At 37.8% G+C, this 25,584-nt stretch overlaps 1 protein-coding gene across 1 annotated transcript in view; it reads left to right on the forward strand.

Moving 5' to 3' along the window:
* LOC113056802 (thyrotropin-releasing hormone-degrading ectoenzyme-like) overlaps positions 1-17,530 on the forward strand; it is a 43,758-nt gene extending 26,228 nt beyond the window's left edge. Inside the window, exons 4-5 of the mRNA XM_026223673.1 lie at positions 17,133-17,287; positions 17,525-17,530. Of these exons, the coding sequence (XP_026079458.1) occupies positions 17,133-17,287; positions 17,525-17,530 (161 nt within the window). The remainder of the gene's footprint in view (positions 1-17,132; positions 17,288-17,524) is intronic.
* The last annotated feature ends 8,054 nt before the right edge of the window (positions 17,531-25,584 follow it).

Raw genomic sequence — 25,584 nt, forward strand, 5'->3', positions numbered from 1 at the left:
ATATGTATTTACTTTTGATTTTTTAATCCAAATTGAGATCGTCATTGTTTTTGTGCCAGGTGAATATGCTTCTGCTTCTATGCACTATATAACTTGTATACTCTTACAGTTTTATTAAATTGATATTGATTCCTATCACTTCATGTTGCTTCTTTTCGTTAGTAACCGTGCAGCAGGGTGACTGCAGATAAACTTCTGTAAATCATGAGTAGTTTGTAGCCCGTCAACACAGTCTCAAAGCTCAGTTCATCACACACGAAACACTCTTACTTAAAGATGAACATGTAAATTGAATTTTCTGCTTGATTCCACAAGATTTTATGTGCTGGATTCAGTGTTTCAGACTAAAAGCAGGTCAATGTCAAAGTCATTCGCTGAGAATCATGACATTGGAGTCGCTCTAGATAGAAGTCAAACAGCTAAAACAGCGTCTTTCCCTCAAAACGCTCATACATATTTAACAAAGCGCCTGCATTTCACCAGCTTGACTTACACTGAACCCTCCAGTTTTATCCCTTTTCCTTTCCTTTCTTTCCTTTTTTTGCTTATTCTTCCACACTCTTGCTTCATTTCACGCTAGTTTTCCTGCTCGCTCTGTCAGCAGCCTTCTGGACCCACAATCCCTCACGGCCTGAAAGTGCTCAAGCATGATGGGTGCACAGGTGTTCTGTGATGTAGCCATCCATCCATCCATCTTTATAGATCTCTTTCCCTTTTACATTTTTGTTTTATAAAACCCTGTTCTTCACTCCGGTTTTATTTTGTCAGATGGCATCAATCTGTTCACATTTCTGAAGTGTTTGAACTTGTCTATATGTTCATAAAGAGCAAACTCTCTTTTTTAATTTTTTAGTTTGCAACATGCGCTTCTCATTGCTCGAAACACGGTTGATGTGTTTTTAGCGCTGAATCGAGTCGAAGACCCTTGGGGCAGATAATTTTCACTTTTTTCCTCAGATTCTTCACAAAGACAGACAAAGTTACATGCTGATAGTCTGTCTTTGTCAAGGCGTCGGTGGGTTTGTCGCAGCGCAGCACTGTAGATTGATCCCCCTCCTGTCAAAGTGAAGTCAGTGAGGAGCTGTTGCAATGTGCTGCTAAAAGCAAACAGATTTCTGCAGATGACAGAATGACACATCCAAACAAGAGAAAGAAAAGAGTTTCAAACCCACGGCTTGGGACAGGCAGAGATGAGTTTGTTCAATCTGTCACAGACTCAGTCATGTATATATATGTTTAGCATTTATATCTGCCGGTTTTCACACGTTTCGATTTCTTCAATCACTTTTCATATCGTATTACTTGATTTGAACTGCGGTTATGTTTGCTTCATCAGTAGAAATGTCGGAGTGAGCGTTAGCTTTAGCTGTTTAGCACTGTAGCTAAAGAGCACCTCGAGAGGAACAGATGCCAAATTGGAAAGTGTTGCACTCATTTTTTTTACACTGTCGTTTTCATTTTAGCAGCGAAATGTAACACACTCAGAATGACAATTGCATCAGTCTCCCGCGGAGGTTCAAGAGATGTGAAGAATGTGAGCTGCTGGCCAAAGGCAATTTCTGCAGAGACAAGCAGCAATGAAATCAACAACATTTGCATTCTCTGAAGGAAATATCAGGGTTTGCAAAGCAACAAATAAAAAAATAGTATTAAAGGGATAGTTAACTTAAAAATGGAAATGATCTTCCTTTGCTCATACTCATGTCGTTTCAAATCTGTCTACTTTTTTATGTTCAACATAAAATAAGATATTTAGAGTAATATTTCAATGTGTTTTTCCCCATACAATTGAAATATTGCAGAAACACTTTCTGGTTACCAAAATTCTGCAAATTATGAGGTAATTAGTTCAGATTGCTTTTGTAAGAGTCTAAGAGAGGTTGAAGCAAAGCTAGAGCAGAAATGCTTTGTGGACAGTGGTTGACCAGCAGGTAACCACCAAATCCCGCTCACATCTTGGTCAATTAGCCGAGATCCGCTCAGATCACAGAGTAATCTGGGTGTCCATGATGCTCGGAGAGAAATAGTGAATAAGAGAGAGCCATACGAATCAGATTCAATTAAACTTTCATCCAGGATTCATAGATACACAGTTCAAGCTGTGAACACTGTTTGAATCCCTCTGTGAAACAACCCAGAGTTTCCCATTTCTATCTGCAGCCGATCTATGGAAAGCAAGCGAAAATCTCCAGCTAGCTGATCTGATGAAGATGGCGGCTGATCAGTATTCACTTCACTCTCATTGTGCTGCAGATCCTCTGCTGACTGTGTGTCTCAGTCCAGATGAACGTGAATGTTTTTCAGCCACTGTGGACCTGGTGCGAATTACCCGCAGTGATCAGTACATTCAGATTCAGTGACTGTAGAAGAAATGCCACACTAAGTGAATAAACCCAGAGAGACACAGATCCATCAGGGAACAGCAACAATAGTTAACAGAAACATCACATAAACTCACTGAGTGTGTTTGAATGCGTCTTTATCCTAATGACACTCATCAGGTTCAAGAATTTAACAATAAGGTGTTTATTCACGTCTGAAACGCCTCTTGCCCGACTCGCGTGAACAAATTACAGCGTCTGCCAATACCATCGACCGTCTGGAGCGTCTGCTGCATCAACGATGTAAACAAAAGACCAATTGCCTTATTGAGCGCGAGGATACGAGGAAAAGAAAAAGAATGTGTCATAAATGGAGGATATTGATTGGTTGGTTTGTGAATCACGCATTTGTTTTGCTGCAGGAAAGTCAGAGTGAAGATCAGATGTTTCTCACTGTGTGTATTTGTGTGTTCAGATTCAATATTATAGAGTATTTTTGAGATTCCTTGGTGTTTTCGTGTTTTGAAAGTCTTAAAAGCCTTAAGAGCTGCTCCAAAGAGAAAATGTCCATCACATTACTGCACTGGCGTTCACCTCTGAATTATTCTCAATACTTTTTTGTTCACTTGCCTTCAAACCCAATGAAGCTCAGAAGTCCCTGACTGACCGAAGCCTTTATGCACCCTGATAATGTGAGAGAGAGAGTTTGCTTCAGTCTTTATCTAATGCTTGCTGTTTCTTTTCATGTGCTTTTGAATGTCGCCCAGCAAAACAGAACAAAGGCACCAAAGCCTGAAACTCGCCATTATAAATTTGCCAAGAAACAGTAATGAAAGAGCTTCAAGAAAACAGCTCAAGACCTTTTTCTTTGTATCTTTTATTAAATTTGCCTCTAATGGCCATTTTTCTACACTGGCTTTGTAAAAATATTTCTGATATTCTAGATTGTACCGGATTGTTTACTTTTCTTATGCTATAAAAATATATATTCTGGATTTAGATTTTGTGGTGTAAAAGTGAATTTTGCTCTACTGTATATAAGATGAAATCCATCTCTTTGAGATAAATAATTTAATATGGAGTGTCAAATGCACCTCATGCACACAAGACTCTCATACTTGACCATGGACTGAGATTTCTGGGATTTCAGTCCTGTCCATCTGAGAGACATAAAACACTTTAGCTCGGACAGGATGAACACAAGAACTGCGTGTTTACTGGCAACTCTTCAGCTTCTCATGCGAATTAAAACACTTTATCAAGACTTTTTTTTTTCAACCAGTATTATGCTGTCGGCATTTTGTGGATGGTTCATGGAAATTAGAAAATCGGAGGCAATTTACAATATAACAAGGTTTGTGAATGAAATGAAAAGTGGGTGAATAAGATCTTGAATTTAAGCCATTAAAATCTCTAGACAATGACTGGGCAACTGTCAACATAAACTGAATTATATTGCTTCAGTTTTCCAAACATATTGTTCCATTTTCTAAAAGTAAATAAATTAATAACAAATCTGTTTCAGTCTGCCATCATTTTAAAATTCAGTCGTTTTCATTTAAATGTTTATTTATGCTTCACTGTGTCTGGACAGCCAGATAATTGGACGACGCAACTGTAGTTTTGTGCCATTTTGTCCTCATCTGATCTGTTGAAATTTATTCAAGAAGTGTCCATGTGGGAAACTGAGGAGCACAATATAAAGGATTTCTGCCAGCTGGCATTTCTGAAACCTACTTAGCTTTTAGTAGTGATTAAATCGGGATGCTGCTGTGTTTACGTTCAAATACAGTTTAGTGAAGTGAAGTTTGCTCTCGGCTTTCACTTTCTGCTCTCACTGCAGCACTGAATGTGTCAGTCTGACAGCGTCTGTCGGGAAAGGCATCTCTGTGCTGTATTTTTCTATTTTTAACACCGTGACATTTCTAAAAGATGTGACAAAACACAGAAACCAGAGCCCAATGACTGACCGCTCTGAAAAAAAAAAAGCTGGGAAATGACAGCTCTTGAGTGGCAGAGGTCACGTCACAACTTCTCCTGAGATTGTACTGTAGATCTGTAGAAGAAAACAGACCTTCACCAGCTAGTTCAGTTGAGAGAGTGACTGAATTTACTGAAGAAAAAACAAACATCAACAGCTCATGTATGACCAAAAAACACTGGCCCACTGGGAATTTCCCCAGACTTCCATATTCACAGTTTTAGAGTGAGCAGGGAAGAGTTAAAAAGAAAGAAAGAGAAAAAAAAATTCTCACTCGTTTTTATCTTTGACATGAAAAAGTGAGAAAGTGACAGTTTAAGTTCACGATCAAACAGTCTCAGGAAAGGGAGGAAAAGTTTGTTGTGGAGAGAGGAGGGTTTCTGCACTCATGATGTCAACTGAACACACACACACACAACATGACACTATGTGTGTGTGAGGACAGTATTGAAGCTTCTGCTTCATGGTCGGTAGTTTTTCCCCACAGCGGAATGTATCAAATCTGCTTCCACATGTACAAAATCAAACCAATGTGAATCATTCAGTATCACTGAGACATTTTAAATATTAATCTCCGTTGGTTGACACTGACATTCTGAGCATTTGACAACTGAGATTGTATAGGAAAAATATATTTCTGCTGCCCTAAGACAGCTAAAATAATATGCTAATATACAGTCTGTAAAAAATAAGTATTGATCACGTCACTATTTTCTCCCAGTACATATATTTTAAATATATTTCTAAAGGTGCTGTTGACTTGACATTTTCACCAAATGCAAACCAAGTAATCCATACATACAAATAAAACAAAACAAATAAGTTCAGGGAAAAAGTACTGAACTAGTTTATTTGATACTTTATACAGAAGCCTTTGTTGGTAATGACAGCTTCAAGATGCCTCCTGTATGGAGAATCTAGCCTCATGCATTGCTCAGGTGTGATTTTGGCCCATTCTTCCACACAGTCTTCAAATTTTAAAGGTTCTGTGGGCCTCCTCTATGAATTCTGAACTTTAGTTCCTATTTTCTATCGGATTCAAGTCAGGTGATTGGCTGCGCCATTCGAGCAGCTTTATTTTCTTTTTCTGAAACCAACTGAGAGTTTCCTTGACTGTGTTTGAGATCGTCTTGCTGAAATGTCCACCCTTGTATCATCTTTATCATCCTGGTACTGTAGGTAGCTAATATTCATTTCCACTGACTAGGGCAGGATTGCTTTCTAGTTACTGATAGATTTTAGCTGGTGTCTTGGCTTTCCATGCCTTTTTTGCACCTCTCTTTCTTCATTTATTCAATACTTTTTCTCTGTGTCATTCTACTTTATTACACAGAACTTAATTCCTGAACTTATTTGTTTTCTTTTCTTTGTACAGTATGTACAGTATGGATTTCTTGCCGACATCTTGTCAACAGCAACTTGAGAAATATATTTACTGAGACAAATTTTGACGTGTTCAATACTGATTTTGCCCGCTTTAAATAAATAAGGTGCAGAATGTGGGAGTAAAATTGTGATGGAAAACTACATTTTGACATTGTAAGTGGGTTGTAAGTAATTTTTAATGATTAATTGCTGATATAGACTATAATCTATTTCTAAGAGCAGATCACTGTTAATTTTGTGTCAATGTATTTTTTTTTTTCATATTGAATAGTTTAACATATAAGTAAATTTTAATGTATTTGAAATGTATTTAAAATAGAGTTCACTTAAAGGGATGAAGACACTTTAATCTCTGTAGTTCGGCTCTCATAGTCGAGTGTTCATTGGTACTGAAGTGTTTTGGGTTTGAGAGTCTCTATAATGATGGATCTGATCTCAGACCTGCTCTCGACTGGAGTAGCACCAGTAGACATTAGACTCAATAGCTATTGATGCTCACGCTGTGTATCTCACTTGACTTTCAGCAGGATTAAATGTGAAGTTGAATCAGCAATAATTCCCAGAAACAAGTCTGACCTGGTTTCTCCTGAATAAATAAGCTGTATTATATGCTGCTGTAGTTGTTGAGTGTGGTTTCCTCTGATATCAGCCCTAACATTTAGACAAAGGTCAACAGTGAGGTTAGGGTGAAAATGGTGGAGGGAGCCACTAGTTACCCACCGAGTGCTAATGAGGTGTAGCTGTGTGTTGATTTGGCCGAGTGCCAAAATTTAGGGTGTTGAAATCCCCGGAAATCTCCTCTTACACTCGAAACAAACACGAGAGTGTTACTGGGTTTAATAGTGCTGTTTGCTAAGCTACTACAAACAGTAGCAATATGCTAACAAACGCTCAAAACACTTTAGCAAACACACAGCAAAATACTAGCAACCACCTATCACCCACTCAAAGCACCTTAGCAAAATCATGTAGTAACGCTTTATAGCATCTATTCACTGTTCATTAGCATCATAGCATGTTAAGAGTAAAATAACAAAATAACAATACTGCACTGTTCTCCTCTACATTTCCTTTATTTATTTTGTTGAGGGAGTGCTTTGGGTTTATGAATGTTCTAGGCTCAATTAGACTCAAGTCTAAGTTTGGCAGGAATAAAAGAAGAAAGGAACCAGCTGTGCCATGAGGAAGAGTAAAATGAAGCGGCCAAAAAAAAAACAATATATTGCTTCAACTCGCATTTTTTAACTAACAAGGTTTCCCTACCATTCCAGGTTTCTGACAAAGCCACACATTGTTTTTCATGGTCATTTTCAGGAAATAACAAAAGAAAAGCTACTATTAATTATCCCTACAATATGTTTGCTGTAGCACATTGTTTGTTGTGGTTTGAAGACGCAGCTGTGAAAGCGCCTGACGATGCAGTTTAATAGTTTACTACAACTGAGGGAATTTTCGGAGCTCTTTTTCTTTCTGTTCAGCCGTCCCTCGACGATTTAGTAAATATGCTGTGTCTTCCCAGCAGTCTCTGCTGATAATTTCAGAGTACCCCACACATTAAAGTGCAAGTTCATGGCTTTGAATATTTATCTATTTCTGCCGCTTGTACACTTTCCATCCCTACATCAGCGCGGCTCTCGGTGTCAGCACAGAGACAAAAAGTCAAATAACAAGCAGCTTCGCCTTTCCTCCTCTTCCAATTACTGATAAAGTCGAAAAGCAAATGGAGAGCAGAAAGCTGCTGGAGTGTTTCAGGACAATGTCTGTGGCTCACTGATCTGTGTCATAATAATTCCACCCGGTCTGGAGCACTCTCTCACGGGAGCCCGAAGAAAAAAATGTTTGTGTCCCTCTGTTCTGCTCCGGTGCGGCTCTGATTTGTAGCGAGCACCTGAATTTGACCACCTCTCACTGTTATTGCCTCTCGCCTCTAAAGACTTCTCTCCATTTCAGCAGCTGTGATTTGTGGATGAGCAGAACGGGCCGCAGACATCATTAGAGGGAGCTGATACTAGCGGGACGCTCCAGCTGGAGCTGTAATAGTGGCTCACACTGGCTGAAATTGCGATTGATTGTGTTATCAGGTTAAGAACGGGAACGCTGTGGGTTTGATGGAGGCTGTGAGAAGAGAGAGACAAGAAATGTGTTGGAGGAATGTTCACAGGTGTCCAGTCCAGGAATTATACGACTGATAAATGAAAAAGGGTTATGAAATACGCAGGACATTACGTTTGATGACCAACACACAGCTCTGTCACAGAGAGAAGACAAATCCTTACAGAAAATTTAGAATGAAAACTTAAAACTTTAACAAACATTAATTTAATGAAACCATAAACACACTGACATAAATGAAACATTAAATGATTTTAAGAAGCTTCCTTTAACATTGATATTCCAAGTTTCAATATATAAAATTTCATTTATTTTTTTATTTTTTAAGAAAACTACCAACTAACAACAAATCCCACAAAAACACTTTTTAATTTTACCACCCCACACTCTTATTTCTCATCAACATTGTCTCTTTTGCATCTACTTTTAGGTCTCCTAATGGATTTTCTGTGTCTGGCCTAATTAAAACTTGAAGCTAAATACTTCATTAAGACTCAAGCTATGAACGAGCAACTCTGAGCTATAAAATTTTATTATGCTATTGCCTTAGACTGATTCCAAACCATTTACAGAAATCTAATCCTGAGTATTAAAGCTGTCGAATGGATTATTGGAGGTCAGTTTTAATTAACACTTTCCAGTAAAGCAGTCTTCTTGTTAATGGGAAGAAAGTATAGTTAGAGATAACAGAGGGAAAAAGTCGTTAGTGAATGTGTGAGACGAGCACAGAGCGTCATGGTGAGGTGGAGTGAACTGTGTGATAATGAGACGAGCTGAGAGCATCTGTTTGACCCTCTCTGGAGGCTTGTCTCCTCAGGCACCACTGCAGCTCCGTGAAGGGCTGCTCTCTTCTGCCCCGCTGCCTGTGTTAAGCGCTCAGATGTGAGAGCAGACCGCAGGGCGTCAGGGGTGCTGTGGACCGAGAACGAGTCCCTCACTTTACCATGAACACACTTACAGAGACTCAGATTCATCGCTCTCTCCTCCTATTCAGCCTCATGTGCTCCTGAGCTTAATGAAGGTCAGTGTTAAATAAGGGCCGACATTCTGCATTTCAGAACATTTCAAAAGACCATCTGTGATTTCAGTTGGTTTCTGAGAAGCCTGAGCGTCTCTGAAGACAAAGAAACTGACAAGCAGGAGCCGTGACCCTGTATTGACTTCTCTACGCTGCACTGGGAGATACAATACAGTGCTGTTTGAACTGGGTGCACAAAGTAAGAATAAAGAAGACAGACTTAAAAAGGAATGTGGGAGAAATATGGAGTCAAGGTGAATCCAGGAAGCACAAACTGAGATCAACTCAACAACTCCACATCATGATTTCATCAGGAAGTCACAGCATGCTATTAAAACACAAATTAGCACATATTTCATGTGTTTGAAATAAAAACGTCATTTTAGGTACTGAGGTGAAATGTGTTTCCCAGTTAGGCAGCAGAACTGCACAAATTACCAAGCTGCAAACTGAGACTCCACATGCAGAGACAACTAAAGACAAAGCAATGCAAATTGAGGAGATAATTTTGATCATTGATATCCAGGTGAGAGACTTTAAGGGCTGGAAACACTTCACATCAGGCCTTCATGATTCAGCTGGGTAGAAACCACTAGAAACAGAACAGCTCAACATGAAAGTGCGTTTGATCAGCTGCTAATGAAACTCTCTGAACCTGCTCTAAATGCAGACTGGATTCATACCAGCACCGCTGACCAATAAAGCAACACATCTGTGTCCTGACAAAGGGCTCCATAATATATGCAAAAAAGACAACAAGAGATATTCAAAGCAGCAAACTCACACTGTTTCAGGTGTTTTAGTTACCTGGATGTTTTTGATGTTAAGCTTTCAAGTTGAACTATATATTACCAAGCTTGGCAAAGAACTGGATTTATTTGAATTCAAAAACATTTTTATTAAACATTGTTGCTATATTAAAACAATGGTTTACCACAGTGCAGTAAATGGTAAACTATTTGCGCTACAAACCACTGTGTTTCGACAGCAACAAACTAGTGTTCAAAAAAATGCAGCTTTATGGACTTTTGTCTTTCATATGATATAGTTTAGCAACATTACACAAGCAAGAGTTTGAATTTGACCAATTGTTTGTAAATATAATTAAATATCTATTCAGATACCGTTTCTCAAAGAAATATTGTGGACACACTGTAGCTTTAAATGTATAATAATAATAGTAATAATAATAATAATAATAATAATAATAAAATAATAATAATAAAAGCCTTATGTATAATGAATTCTAAGTCGAATCAAGCCATTTCTTAGATCACTAAATTGGTGCATCATGTAATTAGACAAAAATATATGTTTTGACAGCCCTAATTGTAACTTTGATATAAACCGATTTTATTCACTTTAAATTGAATTAATATATTGCATTATTTAACAGCTTTTTACTAAATGTTTTGCAGCCTTAAATATTAAGAAAATTTGATGGCAGCCATTGACTATAACAGAATTGCTTTCCCATGAAAATTAAACACTTCTGGTAAATCCATCTTTGGGAATTTTACTACGAGAGAATTGAAACATCTTAATGTCAAATAACAAGAGGAACACACTTCACACACCTAGTATACTTCTGTAGATCTATTTTCTAATCAGTTTAATCCTTTGATGGATGTTCTGTCGATACTGTAATCCTGGAAGACTGTTGAAGGTGAAAGTAGATGTATATGATGATAGATTGTGTGAAAGTGAGCGAAAGTGAGCATATCTTCATCACATCAGTCTAACATGCTAAACAGACTCACTCTTAAAGAGTTCAGCAACATGCTTCGGCCGGTTTAACTCTTATCTGAGCTTTTAAACAGAAGAAACAAGACAGAGCTTATAGCATTAACAGCTGAAGGGTGTAAAGCTTAAAACGCTGACTTTGCTAATGCTGGATTGAAAGTTTGTTATTGTTTTTGGGCTGTTGAGGCTGACTTTTAACTACTTTAATACTAAGTGATTCTATATAAGTGCTGCTATTCTGTTACTGTAAGATTTATTCCTAAACGAAAGTCTGAGCGTGATCATTAGAAATCTATATTGCAGTGAATAATGAAAGTCTAGCACGCATAAGGTGAAGTTAGCAATAGCATTATTAGATTTCAGTTTAATGAGCATTAAGCTTTCATTTTTATGGTCATAATTCCTCACTGAACTTGTCTGTACTGCAGCAGCAGTTTTGAGATTAAGTATACCAGAGTAAACAGAGTAAACAGATTCATGTATCTTTCCATTTCTAACAGTTTATTTTTAGTGCATTGAGGGTGAATAAGCAGGTTGCTAATGAACGGCCCTTGCATGCCCTCACACAGAACTAGCATCAAAAGAACTAGCACTGCGCATGTTCGTGGATAACTACTTCAAACACAGATGCCTTGATGGTCATTAAGTGTAGTAATCTAATGAAGAAACTTCATTAAGTGTTTTCAGTGGTTTGGGGCTCAGCGTTTCTTCCTTTCAGAGCTCTGTTTCCTCCGAGACAAAAACTGTGTAATCATAGTGAGTCATAACAACATCAGGCGATGTGTGCCCAAAAACTAGAGTATATAATAATTGGAAATGTCTTTGCCTGTGGGGAGAACTGCGCTTGAATTTGATTTTTGTTAGCTAGGTGTTGTGTGAACACAGATTATGTCAAATATGGTTCAATTTCTGCCCTTCAAGTGTTGAAACAAAAGTCTAATTTTCATTGATTTGAACAAACTAAGTATTACATTGAAGCGTGTATCTCTTCCTGAAATACTTGTACATGAACACTGCCTCAAATAATGTCTTGTTGAGCAGATGTGTGCTATTCCTTCACTAAACTATCAAACGTACTCCTTTCATCTGGTGAAAACAACACTTACAGAACATTGAAGGATGGAGCTGAGTCATATCTATAAACAAGAAGATCATAAAGACTTTGTTGTGGACACGTTTGAGATGAAACCTTTAAATAACCAACTACATCTTACTAGGAACACATATTAACAGTAATGCTAAAAACGGCATACTGTAAAACACCAAATAGCAGCTAGACTGTAGCTAGATAAACACAGAAAGATCAATAGAAGCAAACACACAAGAGAAGCAAAATGTAGAGATGCAAATATCCTTTTCTTCCGCTCTCTATGACAAGTGTCTAGCTGATTTTTATCAAGTGAATGTTACTAGAGAGCAGGTGTGCGCTGACAGACTGAACCCTGCTGTGAGAAAAGCTCCATGTTCACTTCCTCCCGCCTTCTTCTGCCATACTTCCTGTGTCGCCCCAGGACTGCTTGCCCTAAAACAGCCTCAAAGAGCAGCGCAGGTAACTAGACCTCGGGGCTGTGTGTGTGTTTGTGTGAAACAGACTGAGGTGTGAGGAACGTGATGAATAATTGCTTTAGTGGAGCTAGTGGAGGTTCTGCTCGCTGAAAACACAAGCTGTTTGTTTATTTTGATCTCGCTGTTTCTCCAGACGCTCTCGTTACTGCGTCTCCTGCCATTCACCGTGCCCTGGTCTACACACCCTCTCTGTGTTGTCCCTTCATCTTCCCCTTGCAGATTCCTTCAGCCTCTTTTAATAGCAGATGTGTACGAGTGAATGACAGGAAGAGATGGAATTTCTCTAACTTTGCATCATCATGGTTTCTACAATGTTACAACACTGTCAAAATGAACCTTTTCAATCCAAAAGAGTGGAGGTTTACATACCAACTACAGGTATTGTGACTTATAATGGCTTAGTTTACAGCAGAAGACAATCGAAAATATCCAGAAGGACTGTGGATATACTAGGATACAATTATAGTATGTAGTATTGTGGTACTTATGCCACTGAACAAAATGATTACTGTATTCATATTTGTGACCCTGGACCATGAAAGCAGTCTTAAGTCGCTAGAGTTTATATTTGTAGCAATATCCAAAAATACATTGTAAGGGTCAAAATAATGGATTTTATTTTAATGCCAATGATCATTAAGGATTTTAAGTAAAACTATTTTGTACATTTTCTAAATATATCAAAACTTATTTTGGACTACATTTGGACCACTTTAAAGGCAATTTTCTCAGTGTTTAGATTTTTTTTTTTTGCATCCTCAGATTCCAGGGGCCTGTTCTTCGTACGTCGCTAACTCAGTTAGCTGGATTTGATTGTTGAAGATTTGGCTTGATCTTGGATCGTTTGGTTCTTCGAAGCTCATTATGTCATAGCAACAGGTCCGTTAGCTTAAACCTGCTCGGGAGCAGGCTTATTTCATGTAAACAGGATTAAGCACTATTCGGACGGGACTAGTTTTCTAAACTACGTTTGAGTTTTGATTCTTACCACCTGACGTCTGTGATTTTCATGTACCAATTCGGACGAGACTAGTATCTCCGTGTTTATTACAGAGTTCTGAGAGGGTCTGATTTGTGCATCTGGGTGTCACAGAGATCATGCGCTCTGTATGCGTGCATTGCATTCATTCAGAATGACTGCCTTAGTATTATTACACAATAAATACTAAATGGCTAGTATAGCAAAACCATGTTAATGTGTGGTTCCTTTAGTTTAACTTGTTTTCCTTTTTTTTTTTATTAAATGTAATTAAAACATTATGTAACTGAGTACATAAATGAACGTGAGTAATCTTACATGATGCTGATATTACAATAGCCGGTATTAACAGTTTAAGCGATCTTGCTCTTGATTTTATTATTTGTAATATTTTTTTATTATTATTTATTTGCCGCTAAGCAAATATATCAAACATCCGCGCGGTAAGAGCATCTACGATAATTCACGTTGGCCAAGACACACAAGGAAACGCGTTGTGAAATAAAATATCACCGGCAATCACAGACATTCGCATTCGGACGGGATTAGTTTTCTCAGAGGATCACTGAGTTTGCTGAAAAACGGTAGGTAATTTGCTCTGGAATTATCACAGAGGTTGTGTGAGAAAAACACAGACGTGGCAGATTCGGACGGGATTAAAATCACCAAGTACGTCTGTGAAACGCAGATTTCTCTAATGACCCCCTGTAAAACTAGTCCCGTCCGAATAGGGCTTAAAGATTGCTTCTTTTCAACCAGAACTGATACTCAAAATATGTCTACTACCACCGCTAATTTATTACAAGAGTATCGTACTTATCCAGGGACAATAATTTAAAATAATAATCATTAAAAAAATGCATTAAAAATAATATGAAAATGCTGTATAGTCGATAACAGCCTACTATAGACACAGCCAGTTTTACTCACTGAAATATTTATTTGTCATAAAAGTATTACTTCATAATTGTATTAGAGTCTTACGCACATGCTATACAGATAATAGAGTCATGCATTATTTTGAGTGATGACTGCTATTATAAGAGTGGCTTGATGGAGCGCAGGAGATGCAGATAACATGATATTGACCCTTAAGAAACTTTCATTAATGCTGTCACGTAACAAATCTGTCCAAATTTAAAATGAAATTAATAGATCATTTCTACATTGAAATAAAATGTAAAGACTGCACAACTATTATAAATTGCGAATCTAAATAATTGGGAATCATGAAAAAATTCTAATAAAATAAAAACATGTATCTATTATCTGTTTCATGTAACCATTATAACATTTATGTAGTTTTGTTTGCTTGGCTGTTTCCTTATAAAAGTCCAGAAATTTGTCAAGTTTTTCGTCGGGTGTCGTTTTAAATTATATGACGTCATTACATTGCCGTCTTGCCACCAGCCAATCGCTGCACTGCTGATCATGGTTTCAAGTATCGATACATATCCCCTTTTAAGCCAACACATGAACGCGCAATTATCTCCGATAACTCAATCCAGCGATACTAATCGTACACAACTGGTGTGTTCGAAGAACCCAATTAGCCGGATCATGATTAGCACGATGATATCATCTTGGATGTGTCATTTGATCTCGGATGTAATAAGCGACGTACGAAGAACGGGCCCCAGATTTACAAGTAAGTGTCATTCAGCCAAATATTGTCCTATCCTAACAAATAATACATCAATGGAAAGGTTTAATTAAATCTTCATAAAAAACAGTAAATTAAATTCTGGCTTTGTCGTCCAGGGTCACACAATATTTGTAACAGTTTTGGTCTCCAAATTTGATTAGATGGGAGACATCGCAATACATTATATCCCATCAGTGTTAGGACTTTTCAGACTCTTGTGGGATTTATGTCTGTAGGTGTCAGTTAGTGTGAGACATTCAGAAACTAATTCAGTATGAATGAGTCATTGAATAATTCACTCAAATAAATTGTTTAAAACACTGATTCATTCAGGAACTAGTCGCATTCAAGTGAGTAATTGAATCATTCAACCAACTGATTTGTTTAAAGTGCTGATTCATTTATTCAATTATGAATGATCTATTGAAACGTTAACTCAAATGATTCGTTTAAAACGTTTCTGTGGTTTCGTTTGGAAATATTTTCATTAACATAGCAAAAACAGAAAGAACATGTCAATATTGTGTCTACAATATGGGTTCTAAATATTACCCTTTTTAAATTTTATTTTACAACCGTTGTATGAATACAATATCACACAAGGATATAGTGGTGTTTTTCCAAATGTCATTATATATTCGGTAAACAATATGCATTTTCCTGTGATACTGATTATGTTTACAGTATGTGTTTTAGGAGGTCATATGCCTGGTTATAATGATTAATTACAGTTAATAGTTGCAGTAATTAACATATGTTTGTTTGTTTCCCTTTTAAATGTAGTCCCCTACTTTTTCAAAATTAGACTGCAGTTAAAGTACCTAGATGTATACTAAAAGATTATCATATTTACCTACTGATCTGCATCTGGGCTTTGAGGCATTTAGTCTTTGTCTGGTTTTGTATCTTGGAATTTGTGACGAAGTTGGTTGAGTTGAAATACAAGTACTTTTGTCTCTCTCTTCAAGAGCATCAGTCATGTTATTGCAATATGAATCGGTACAAAAGCCCAATTAAAAGAGCATCAAGCCTCTAGTCCACAAAGAATGTTAAAAATGGCCAATTAAATTTAATCTTCAGTTGTTTACCTTTGCGCAGCTGTTTTCATTGTTCTTTGCCTCTTAAATGAGCTCTTCACTCCATCATTTCTACGTAAAAGTGAAATATTTATAATGTGTGAATGTGCTATACTAATGTGGGCTCGAATTATCAGTGAAGCGGCTGCCTGCTACTGACTTTTAACGCAGATTTTTTTTTTCACCGTGCAGCCCTGCAGCTTTATCATTCTCCATGACGACTGGAGCTTCCTTCCAAAACTCTGCAGCTGCTTTCCGCCCAATTCATGAAACATGCAAATAAGACACACACACACACACACACCAGCCCGGCGGATAATAATGTTACAGCTTTCAACAGTTCCTCTTTCTCTGCGGCTGATTATAAGATGTGGATTTAACAGTGCCAGAGGTTTAACTGCTTCTGTTCTCATTGGCATATGAATGGTTCCTGAGATGGGCTGATGGAGTTGGAGGCGTTTAAACAGCTGATTCGCCGTCTGCAGTGTCACTGATACACCGACTTGAGTAAAGGAGCTATTTTAAATATGTTTGGCGGGAAATATGATTATGGAGCTGCGTGTCTTGTTGCTTTGCTGTGTCTGGTTTTGGGTTTAAAATTCAATGATCTTTGATTATAGCAATTAGACGATAAATACATTTGATCAAAAGATAATCCACATCAGAGGATATCTGGGATTTGAGCTTTTGTTCTATGATGTACAGTTATGCAGTACAGAAGAACGTTTGTTTGTTTTAGAACTAGGCCTGGTAATTTACCGCGTTAATTAGATTAATTAATAATGGAGAAAAATAACGCATTAAAATTATTAGCGCATTTGATCCACTTGCCCCGTCCCGGACCTATGGGATCATCTACCATTTCAGTTGATTGATGACTGATATGAGACAGGGAAACAACTTACTGCGTGATGGATCCTAGAAAATGTCCCTAAAATTCAAGATATGGGGCAAAACGCCCGTTTGAGATTGTGTCTCATATTTACATCGCATAGTTAACAAATATCACACGAGAAGTAGATTAAGTGCAATATCCCACTAGTGCAAATGTGATACTCATCACCACATCATGTAATTAATGTAATTTAAAAAATGTAATCGTTTACCAGTCCTATTTAGAACATCATATACATTGAACAAGCTGGATCATATGCAGTGGTGTCACAATACTTGGAAAGTGTTTGGTTTGATTGAACTGATTGAGCACTGTCTGTTTGTTATATTTGTTTCCACTAACTTCTTGTTGCATTGTATCACTGTCCTGGTTTCCCGTCATTGAGCTTGGATCTTTCTCACTGTGTGCAGATCTCCTGGCAGTGCCGAAGCATCCATATGCAGCCATGGAGAACTGGGGCCTGAGTGTGTTTGTGGAGCAGAAGATCTTGTTGGATCCTGACGTCTCCTCCTTCTCCTATCAGATGGAGCTTACCATGGTGGTGGTACATGAGATCTGCCATCAGGTAAAACACATTTACTGGAGTAACATGAGCATATGAGCTGTTATGTAGTTGTTTTATGGTCTCTAAAATTTAATCTTCCTGGTTTGAAGATGACTGGACTTTATACATATAGCGGCAGTATCAATATCTTGTGTGTAATGAGACTACATAATGGACTAATTTAGTCAAATTATATCAGTGGATCAGTTCGAGTCACTTTTCTGACATCTTGTGTTGTTCATTTCATGACCATTGAAGTACTGAACCTCCATTTAAGATGCAAGACTTCAATCAGGCCTGAAAATTACCCATTCAGTTTGAGGCATCTTATCTATACACTGTAAAAAATTGTCCTGTAAATTAACGGTAGTATACTGGCAGCAGGGTTTCCAGCAGTGTACCGTAATTTTACAGTTTTATTACCGTTTTCTGAATTACGGCTTTTTTGTAAATTAACGGTAATATACTGGCAGCAGGGTTTCCAGCTGTGTACCGTTATTTTACAGTTTCCAGAATTACAGCTTTTCTGTAAATTAACGGTAATATACTGGCAGCAGGGTTTCCAGCTGTGTACCGTTATTTTACAGTTTCCAGAATTACAGCTTTTCTGTAAATTAACGGTAATATACTGGCAGCAGGGTTTCCAGCTGTGTACCGTTATTTTACAGTTTTCTGAATTACAGCTTTTTTTGTAAATTAACAGTAATATACTGGCAGCAGGGTTTCCAGCGGTGTACCGTAATTTTTCAGGATCATTACTGTTTTCTAGTTTTTTTTTTTTTTTCTAAACCGTAGAACTGGCAATTTTGCCAATCATTAACTTTATTAAAAATATCTGTATTTTAACAAATTCACAAACTGGCATTTCATTTATACTAAAAAGTGGCAGCAAATAGACAGAAAAGAGAAGACCAAGGGGGTATTTCTTATAGAACACTATTTATTTAAGTGCCCAACCAATAATTCAAATGCTTTCTCAAAAAAAAATAAGCAATCAAAATGGAAGAGTCAGTCTTTGTATGTGTTAGAGAAAGATGAGATGAAGAGAGAAGAAAATTAACCAATTTACAAAACAGACAATGTGCAAAATGAACCCTGCAGAAGTCTGTGGACATATTTAAACTAATTTAAGTTGACCATATAAAACACAAAACAAGCAGCCATTTTAGGTCTAGCATTGTGCTATGAGTATGACAATGCATGGGCATGGGCTTGGAGTGTACATTCCCCTAAAAACAGCCTTTAAGAAATGGCAAACAACTTCTGAACAAGAATCTTATTTTGGTGTAATAAGTCAAAACCTGGCAAGGATTTGTAGAACAGTCCAAGAACGTTTCAGAAGCATAAAACTGTCACCAACTCTGATGCAAGTGTAGCCAGGGAGGGGTGTAGTCTGAAACATAAACATTGAGAAAAATCCTTTTTAAGTTAAAATAACATCAGCAGAATTTTAATAGAACGTAACAAAAAACATGTATACTGCATAATAATATAAAACATTTCAGAAACTTAGGACCCTACGATTTCCACGATGTGAAAAACATGGAGGCAATCACGGAATCAAATCATGAAAACGGAATTAGGCAAATAATGTGGATTGTCACAGAATTTGTCACATTTGTGATGAATACAATAAAAAGGTGTTCAAAAATACTCCTTCCGGTTTGTCACAAGTTTCGGAAAGTTTTTTTCGAGTATGGCTCTGTGTGACGTTAGATGGAGCAGAATTTCCTTATATGGGTCCTAAGGGCACTTCTGCCGGAAGAGCGCGCGCTCACGTATAGCGAGGCTGAGCACAGACATTCCCTGATCAGAGCGAGAGCGTCGCAAAATGTCACAAAAGAAGTGTCTTTTTGGTTGCCAGGGCAAGACAACCCTGCACAGATTACCAAAAAAAACAGCATTAAGGGACCAGTGGATGGAGTTTATTTTTACAGAGCATCAACGGAGTTGTGCAAGTGTTTTTGTTTGTTCCCTGCATTTGGAAGATGCTTGTTTTACAAACAAAGCCCAGTTTGACGACGGATTTGCGTATCGTTTATTTCTTAAGGATGATGCAATCCCAACGAAAAAGGGTCACGATCGTGTGTTGGAACCGCATGCGGTGAATAAAACTGCTTAAAATATCTCTGCCTCCTTGTTAGTGTGTCCGCCTCCCATGCCGAGACCCGGGTTCGAGCCCCACTCGGAGCGAGTCGTTGCTGCTGCTGCTCTCGTTCAGTTTCAGCCTCAGGATCTGATTCTGGATCATAAATAAATGGCTGAATCTGACTGTTAACCATGGTTTGTTTTGGATGATGTTTTTTTTTCCTCACGCTAATGTCACAACTTCCAAACGCTCTCAATGCAAAAGCCTACTGGCGCTAGTGATTCTTTAGCTCCACCCACACGTCACATTAGTTTACAGAAAAGATAATCAATAGTTGCAGCTCTATCCCACATACACACAAAAAAAAAAAAAAATCAAGTGTCTTCACATCAATCCTTCAAAATAAAGGTTCGGTCTAATGTGATGTGATTGTGACGGAAATATATCACTTTTGTACAGTAGAATATGTCATTTTCAAAGTAATATAATAATACAAATAAGAATTATAGTAATAAAAATAATAATAATCATTAAAAATGATGTTTAAGGAATAATTACACAATTGTTATTCCATGTTTTAATTGTAACAGGAATAAAAATGGAATTTGAGAATAAAACGTATTTCTAAAATGTATTTTAACCATTAAGATGTAATTTGAAAAAGTTAAAACAAAACAAAAAAAATTATAAAACATATTTACTTAATTTCTTCATGAGTGTTAAGTTAAATATTAAGCAGACTTTGAGCAACATTAGTGGACCAACTAAACTGATTAATAGTGTGCATGTACTCAAAAAAAAAAAAGAAATAAAAAAATTCATGTTTTAATAAAATCATTATATTATTTCAACCTCGAAATTTTTTTGTGTGTTTGGATAGTTTTTGTGTAACCTGGGACTGAACAGTCGCAACAACATAGGGGTTGTAATGAGTGCGGACTGTATCCTCTTCAGGGTAGTTCTCAGTGCCACTGACGACTTTTTTTTGGGTCAAATATAGGTTTGTGGATTTTATTTATAAAACCGTTTCTTTGCTGTAAATTATTTTATTTTATGTAATGCAAACTACAGGGACGCAACGTTAGTAACCAAAATGAGTCACACCAGTCTTTTTCAACTGACTACTTTTAAATGTTGATTTTTTTTTTGTTAAACAAGTTTAAATGTGAGAAATATTCTGTGTGTGTAAACTGTGAAATAAGTTGTATTAAGAACTGTATTTAATGAAAATGTATGTGTAACTTCACTTGCCTAGATGAAGTCCCATTTGAAGTCCATTCGATTTTTTTGTAGAGTGGCAACCTTTGGATTGACTGTAGTGGACTTCTTATTCACCACCTTCCCCGTCTTCTTGGAGACTACCTTGCCTCGGCAGGTCTTTGAGCCTCTTTCTGGGTTTATTCCATAGAATCATCTAAGGAAAGTTGCATTACACATTACCGAAGTGTATAATAACCATTTTTCAAAATTCTGATTAATTAATTTGGTTTAGAATTTAGATTAATTTTGTAAAACTTTATAATAAGTATGACGTAATAAAGCACTTATAAATCATTTGCAAACGATCTATATATATATTCTGACTCGTTTGGATTTAATGTGGATCTACATGCCTTTCTCCTATTTTCTCTGTGTCTGGCATGCGAATAAAACCACATTTGACAGTGTTTCAGATGATGAACTGAAAAAACTGAAATGGAAGAACACAAGTAGAACACAGGAGAAAGGTTGAGGTAACTAGTTTGCAAATAATTTATTACTTTACTACTGTATACTTATTATAAAGTGTTACCACAGATTCTAAGAGAGTGATTAAAACATACGCAAAAAGGAAAACACTTACCTTTGAAAAAACTCTAACGTGCAACAAGCCGCCTATTGATACTGCAGGTTGAAGATGTAGTGCACAGCAAACACTTGCAACTGCAGTCAAAAATGTTGACTGGACACTCACAAAAAAAGAAGAAGCAATTTTAACAATTGTGCACAACAGCAATGTTAACAATTTTAGATCTCAGCCATCAGTAAATGTTTCTTCTTCATCATGTGCAATGACACACTAACCCAGCAAAATCAGATGAGGATTGGCAGGTAGATTGAGTGTCTTCTCAACCTCAGATGCAGATGCTGCAACCTGTAGAGAACACACAATACACAAATAATAATATTACATAATATAATGTGGTGAAGTGGAAAGAAGAAAATTAAATACTTACATCTGCATGTGAAACCAGTCCATCTTCATGTTCCTGGAAGTGGGACATTAACGTTAGAATCTTGACAAGCAGGTGTACCATATCTTTGTTCTCATCCTGGGACATCCTCCAACTTTTCATTAAAAACACTTAAAAATATTCTGTCTACTGCTCTCTCCTCTTCCTCTCTCTCTCTCACACACACACACACACACACTCTCTCTCTCTCTCTCTCACACACACACTCTCACACACACACAAAACTGTATTTGAGGCTGAGGAACAAGTTAGAATGTAAGTGAATGAAGTAACGTTTCCTCTGTGATATAGAGATTTGTGCCAATAAATCCAGTGCAAAATTAAAATTAAAATGTGCTCACATACAAAGCCCACTTTATTAACAAATTTAGATTACACTCTAACTAGTTTTAGATACGACTTATATTGAAAGACTAATGTGTCACTCCGAAAAAAACAAACGTTTCTCACCATAACGTTAACGCTACTCTTTCCATCTATCCAGTCAAGTGCTCATGCAAAAGGCGATGAGTTTATGCTTCCTAAGTAAAATTAAGTTTACAGACCTATTTTCGATTTCCCAATATATAAGGATAATATATAAGTTACCAACTTTATACGCACCTAACTTAGCAACATTAATGCAAATAAAACAAATCCTCCATTTTAAACTACACTGGGTTGGCGCCAATGCAAAATGTAAATATAATTGTGCAAATAAGTGTTTCAGAAAATCAGGAAAACACACTTACTTCATATCCTCGTTATCTGCAATCTGTAATCGAGATTATATTTGAGATAATATCCGTTTTATTCACAGAGACTTTTCTCTGGTATCAGACGCTAACCGTTGCTCCCCTCCCCCACCGATCACGTGCTCATCTTCTAAAGTTGCCAAATATGTTCAATTCATATCCAATTAAATAATCAGCGAACGCAAGTATTTTATATTTAACTATTTACAAGTTTAACATTTACAGGATTTTACACCAGGAAAGAAAAAAAAAACGATGCAAATCCTTCACAAACACACTCATACACACTTAACTTTCAGGAGAAATTTGTAAAAATTGCATACATGCTAGTTCACCGTCTTGGCAAGATTTGTCAAAGGTAAATTAAAATATTGTGCCCACATTAAAAAAAAAACGCTGCAGTTTAAGATAAAAATTTATTCAGACTTTGATCTGCTTACCTGTAAATGAGCCTCAACTTGAGATGAAATCCATAAAACTTTGACTGAAACCATGCTCCTCCATGCGTCAGCTAGCCTTTGGTTCCCCCTCTCCCACCGATCACGTGTGCATTTACGGTAAGAGACCGTAATTTTAGAAAACAGTTCAGTACTGTATATTTACGCTGTTAATATGCTGTAAATTTACAGAAATTTTTTACAGTGTATCTGTTCCAGCAGTGATTCAGACCATGATTCAGAAGATGCCTCTTTTAAACACGGTGCATTTCCTTTTCAACCATCATGCACTTTACAAGCTCTCAGGTTTTGACTCAGCATGTCCCGTCAATGCCGTTTAGTGTCCTCTATGAAAAATAAGGCAGCTGTAGATTCATAATCATATTAAATTTAGCACATCTTAGACCTGTCTTCATCATCTAAAAAAGCCAGTGCAGAATTCATTGAAAGTAAGGCGGAAAGAGAACATCTCCAGGAGTCAGAGAGTAACAGAAAGTGTGACGATGGTCAGTGGTTAAGTTAAAAGAGCAGAACAGCAGGAGATGTAATTGGACATCTGGAGAATTGGATGCAAAGCTCATATAAAACGAGCTTTTCCAATGGGAGTGTGAAAGTAAAGATTTCTATCCTTCATTCTTATTTTTTCTTACTCTGTTTTTATATCTCTACAGTGTTTCACTTGTCTTTCTTGTGTTAAATAACCTTTTTTTTGTATATTTGCATCATTGCAGACTATTAGACTCAGATCAAACAAGCTCCTTTTTTCTTTTGGCAATGAAATGATGTTCAGTAAATGACTTTAAGCCCACAAATGCATCATCCTCATGAATTGTAATGGAAATGGTGGAATTATTCATTGCATATGCTGATTTTTCTCTGGTTTTTGTTTGCAGCTCTTATGTTGCTGAGAACCTTTGGTTTTAGTGTCTTTTGTTATGGTGGATTATTTATGAGCGTGTTGGAGATGTTCTGCACTCTCCAGTATTGTTCTGGATTCATCTCTTGAATCGTGTTCGTCATGTGCTGCTGAATCGCAGCTTTGCATTGTGTTCTAGATGCCGTTGTTTTGATAAAAGCTCAATGAGCGGGACAAAATAACATCTCTGCAGTTCTTTTCTTTTTCCTTTTTGTTTGTTTTCACTTTTTGACTTATTTTTAGGGAGAAGAAAAAAAGGGACAATTCCCTCATCTCTCATCTCTGCACAGATAATACAGCTCTTCCTGAACTCACACTGAACCTTATACAGTAAAACGCTCTTACAGGGAGCATGAAATCATGATATTATTTCAGAAACAACAATATCATATTTACATTTACATTCCACCATTTAGCAGACACTTTTATCCAAAGCGACTTACAAAGTAGATGCAAACAGACCAACGGGAGAGCAAGAATATACAAGTGCTGTCACAAGTCTCAGTTAGTCTAGTACAGTGCATATAGCAAGGATTTTTAAAGTGTATCTAAGTAGATTAGACCAAAACGAAAAGAATAGGTAAGTGCTAGTATTAATTGGTCAGGTGATGGCAAAAAAAGGCATTGACATTGAAAATGGCTAAAGACTCAACTGCTCAGATTGAGATTGAGAGGCTGTTCCACCAGTTGGGGACAGTCCAGAAAATGGTCGGTGAGAGTGAATTTGGGCCTTTTTGGGATGATTGGAAGGCAAGCTTCTGGAGGGCGCGTAGGTCTGAACTAGCGAGTTTAGATATATTTGTGCAGGGCCAGTGGTTGTTTTGTAGGAAAGCATCAGTACCTTGAATTTGATGAGAGTGGCTATTTGGAGCCAGTGCAAGCTGATTAAGAGAATTGTGATGTGAGCTTTCTTCAGCTCATTGAAGACCACTCTGGCTGCTGCATTCTGAATAAATTGCTTGGTAGGTGCAGGAAGGCCCGCCAAGAGAGCATTACAATAGTCCAGTCTGGAAAGAATAAGAGCTTGGACAAGGAGTTGTACGCGGTCTGCCCTGTTATGTTGTATAAGGCAAACCTGCAGGACTGAGGAGTTGTGGCAATATGGTCTGTGAAGCTTAACTGATCATCACAACTCCAAGGTTCCTGGCTGTCCTGGAAGGAGTAATGGTTGACGAACCCAGCTGTATAGAGAACTTGTGATGAAGAGGTTGAGACCATGAGCAGTTCTGTCTTATCAAGGTGGAGTTGAAGGTGATTGTAATAATAAAATCTCCATATTCATCCGGAAGAAGGAGGCGGGAACCGGCGCACAATCAAAATTAAACTTTAATTACGAAAATAAACACAAAACAGCGCATCAGCCCCTCACAGACGACTGATGCGCACAAATAAAAACCAAAACATAAAAGCCCATGCCTGGTCCTCTCTCATACTTCACTGTCGTCGCTCCAGTTTTATATCCTTCCATCTCCTCTGTGGGACTCGCTCGTTCCCACATCCCTCGGCCCGACCCACTCGTCACATACCCCCATCGCCCCTCACAGGCCGGGGGGTACTCCCGAGACTGCGCTCTACTCCCCCCCCCTCCCTCCCTCCGGGGGGACCGCTCACGGGGACCTGCGGGAACCTGGGGGTAGGTCAGAGGAGGCGAGAGAAAAGGAGATGGAAGGAGGAGTGACAGAGACGAGAGAGGGGAGAGAAAAAAATATATAAAATTCCGGTTCCCAGACGCACTGCTGCTCGGCCCTCCACCAACTGGGTGATCTCCTCCGCGGTGCCTGGCGGTGGCACTGGACGGCCCTCGGCGGACGTCACGACACTCCTCCTCCGCCCGGTGGACGGCGACGGCTCCTCCGGTTTTGGGCAGCCAGCAGGAGTTCCCACGTTCCCTGCTCCTCCCCGTTCAGG

The sequence above is a fragment of the Carassius auratus genome, chromosome 4 (genome assembly GCF_003368295.1).
Source record: "Carassius auratus strain Wakin chromosome 4, ASM336829v1, whole genome shotgun sequence".
NCBI lineage: Eukaryota > Metazoa > Chordata > Actinopteri > Cypriniformes > Cyprinidae > Carassius > Carassius auratus.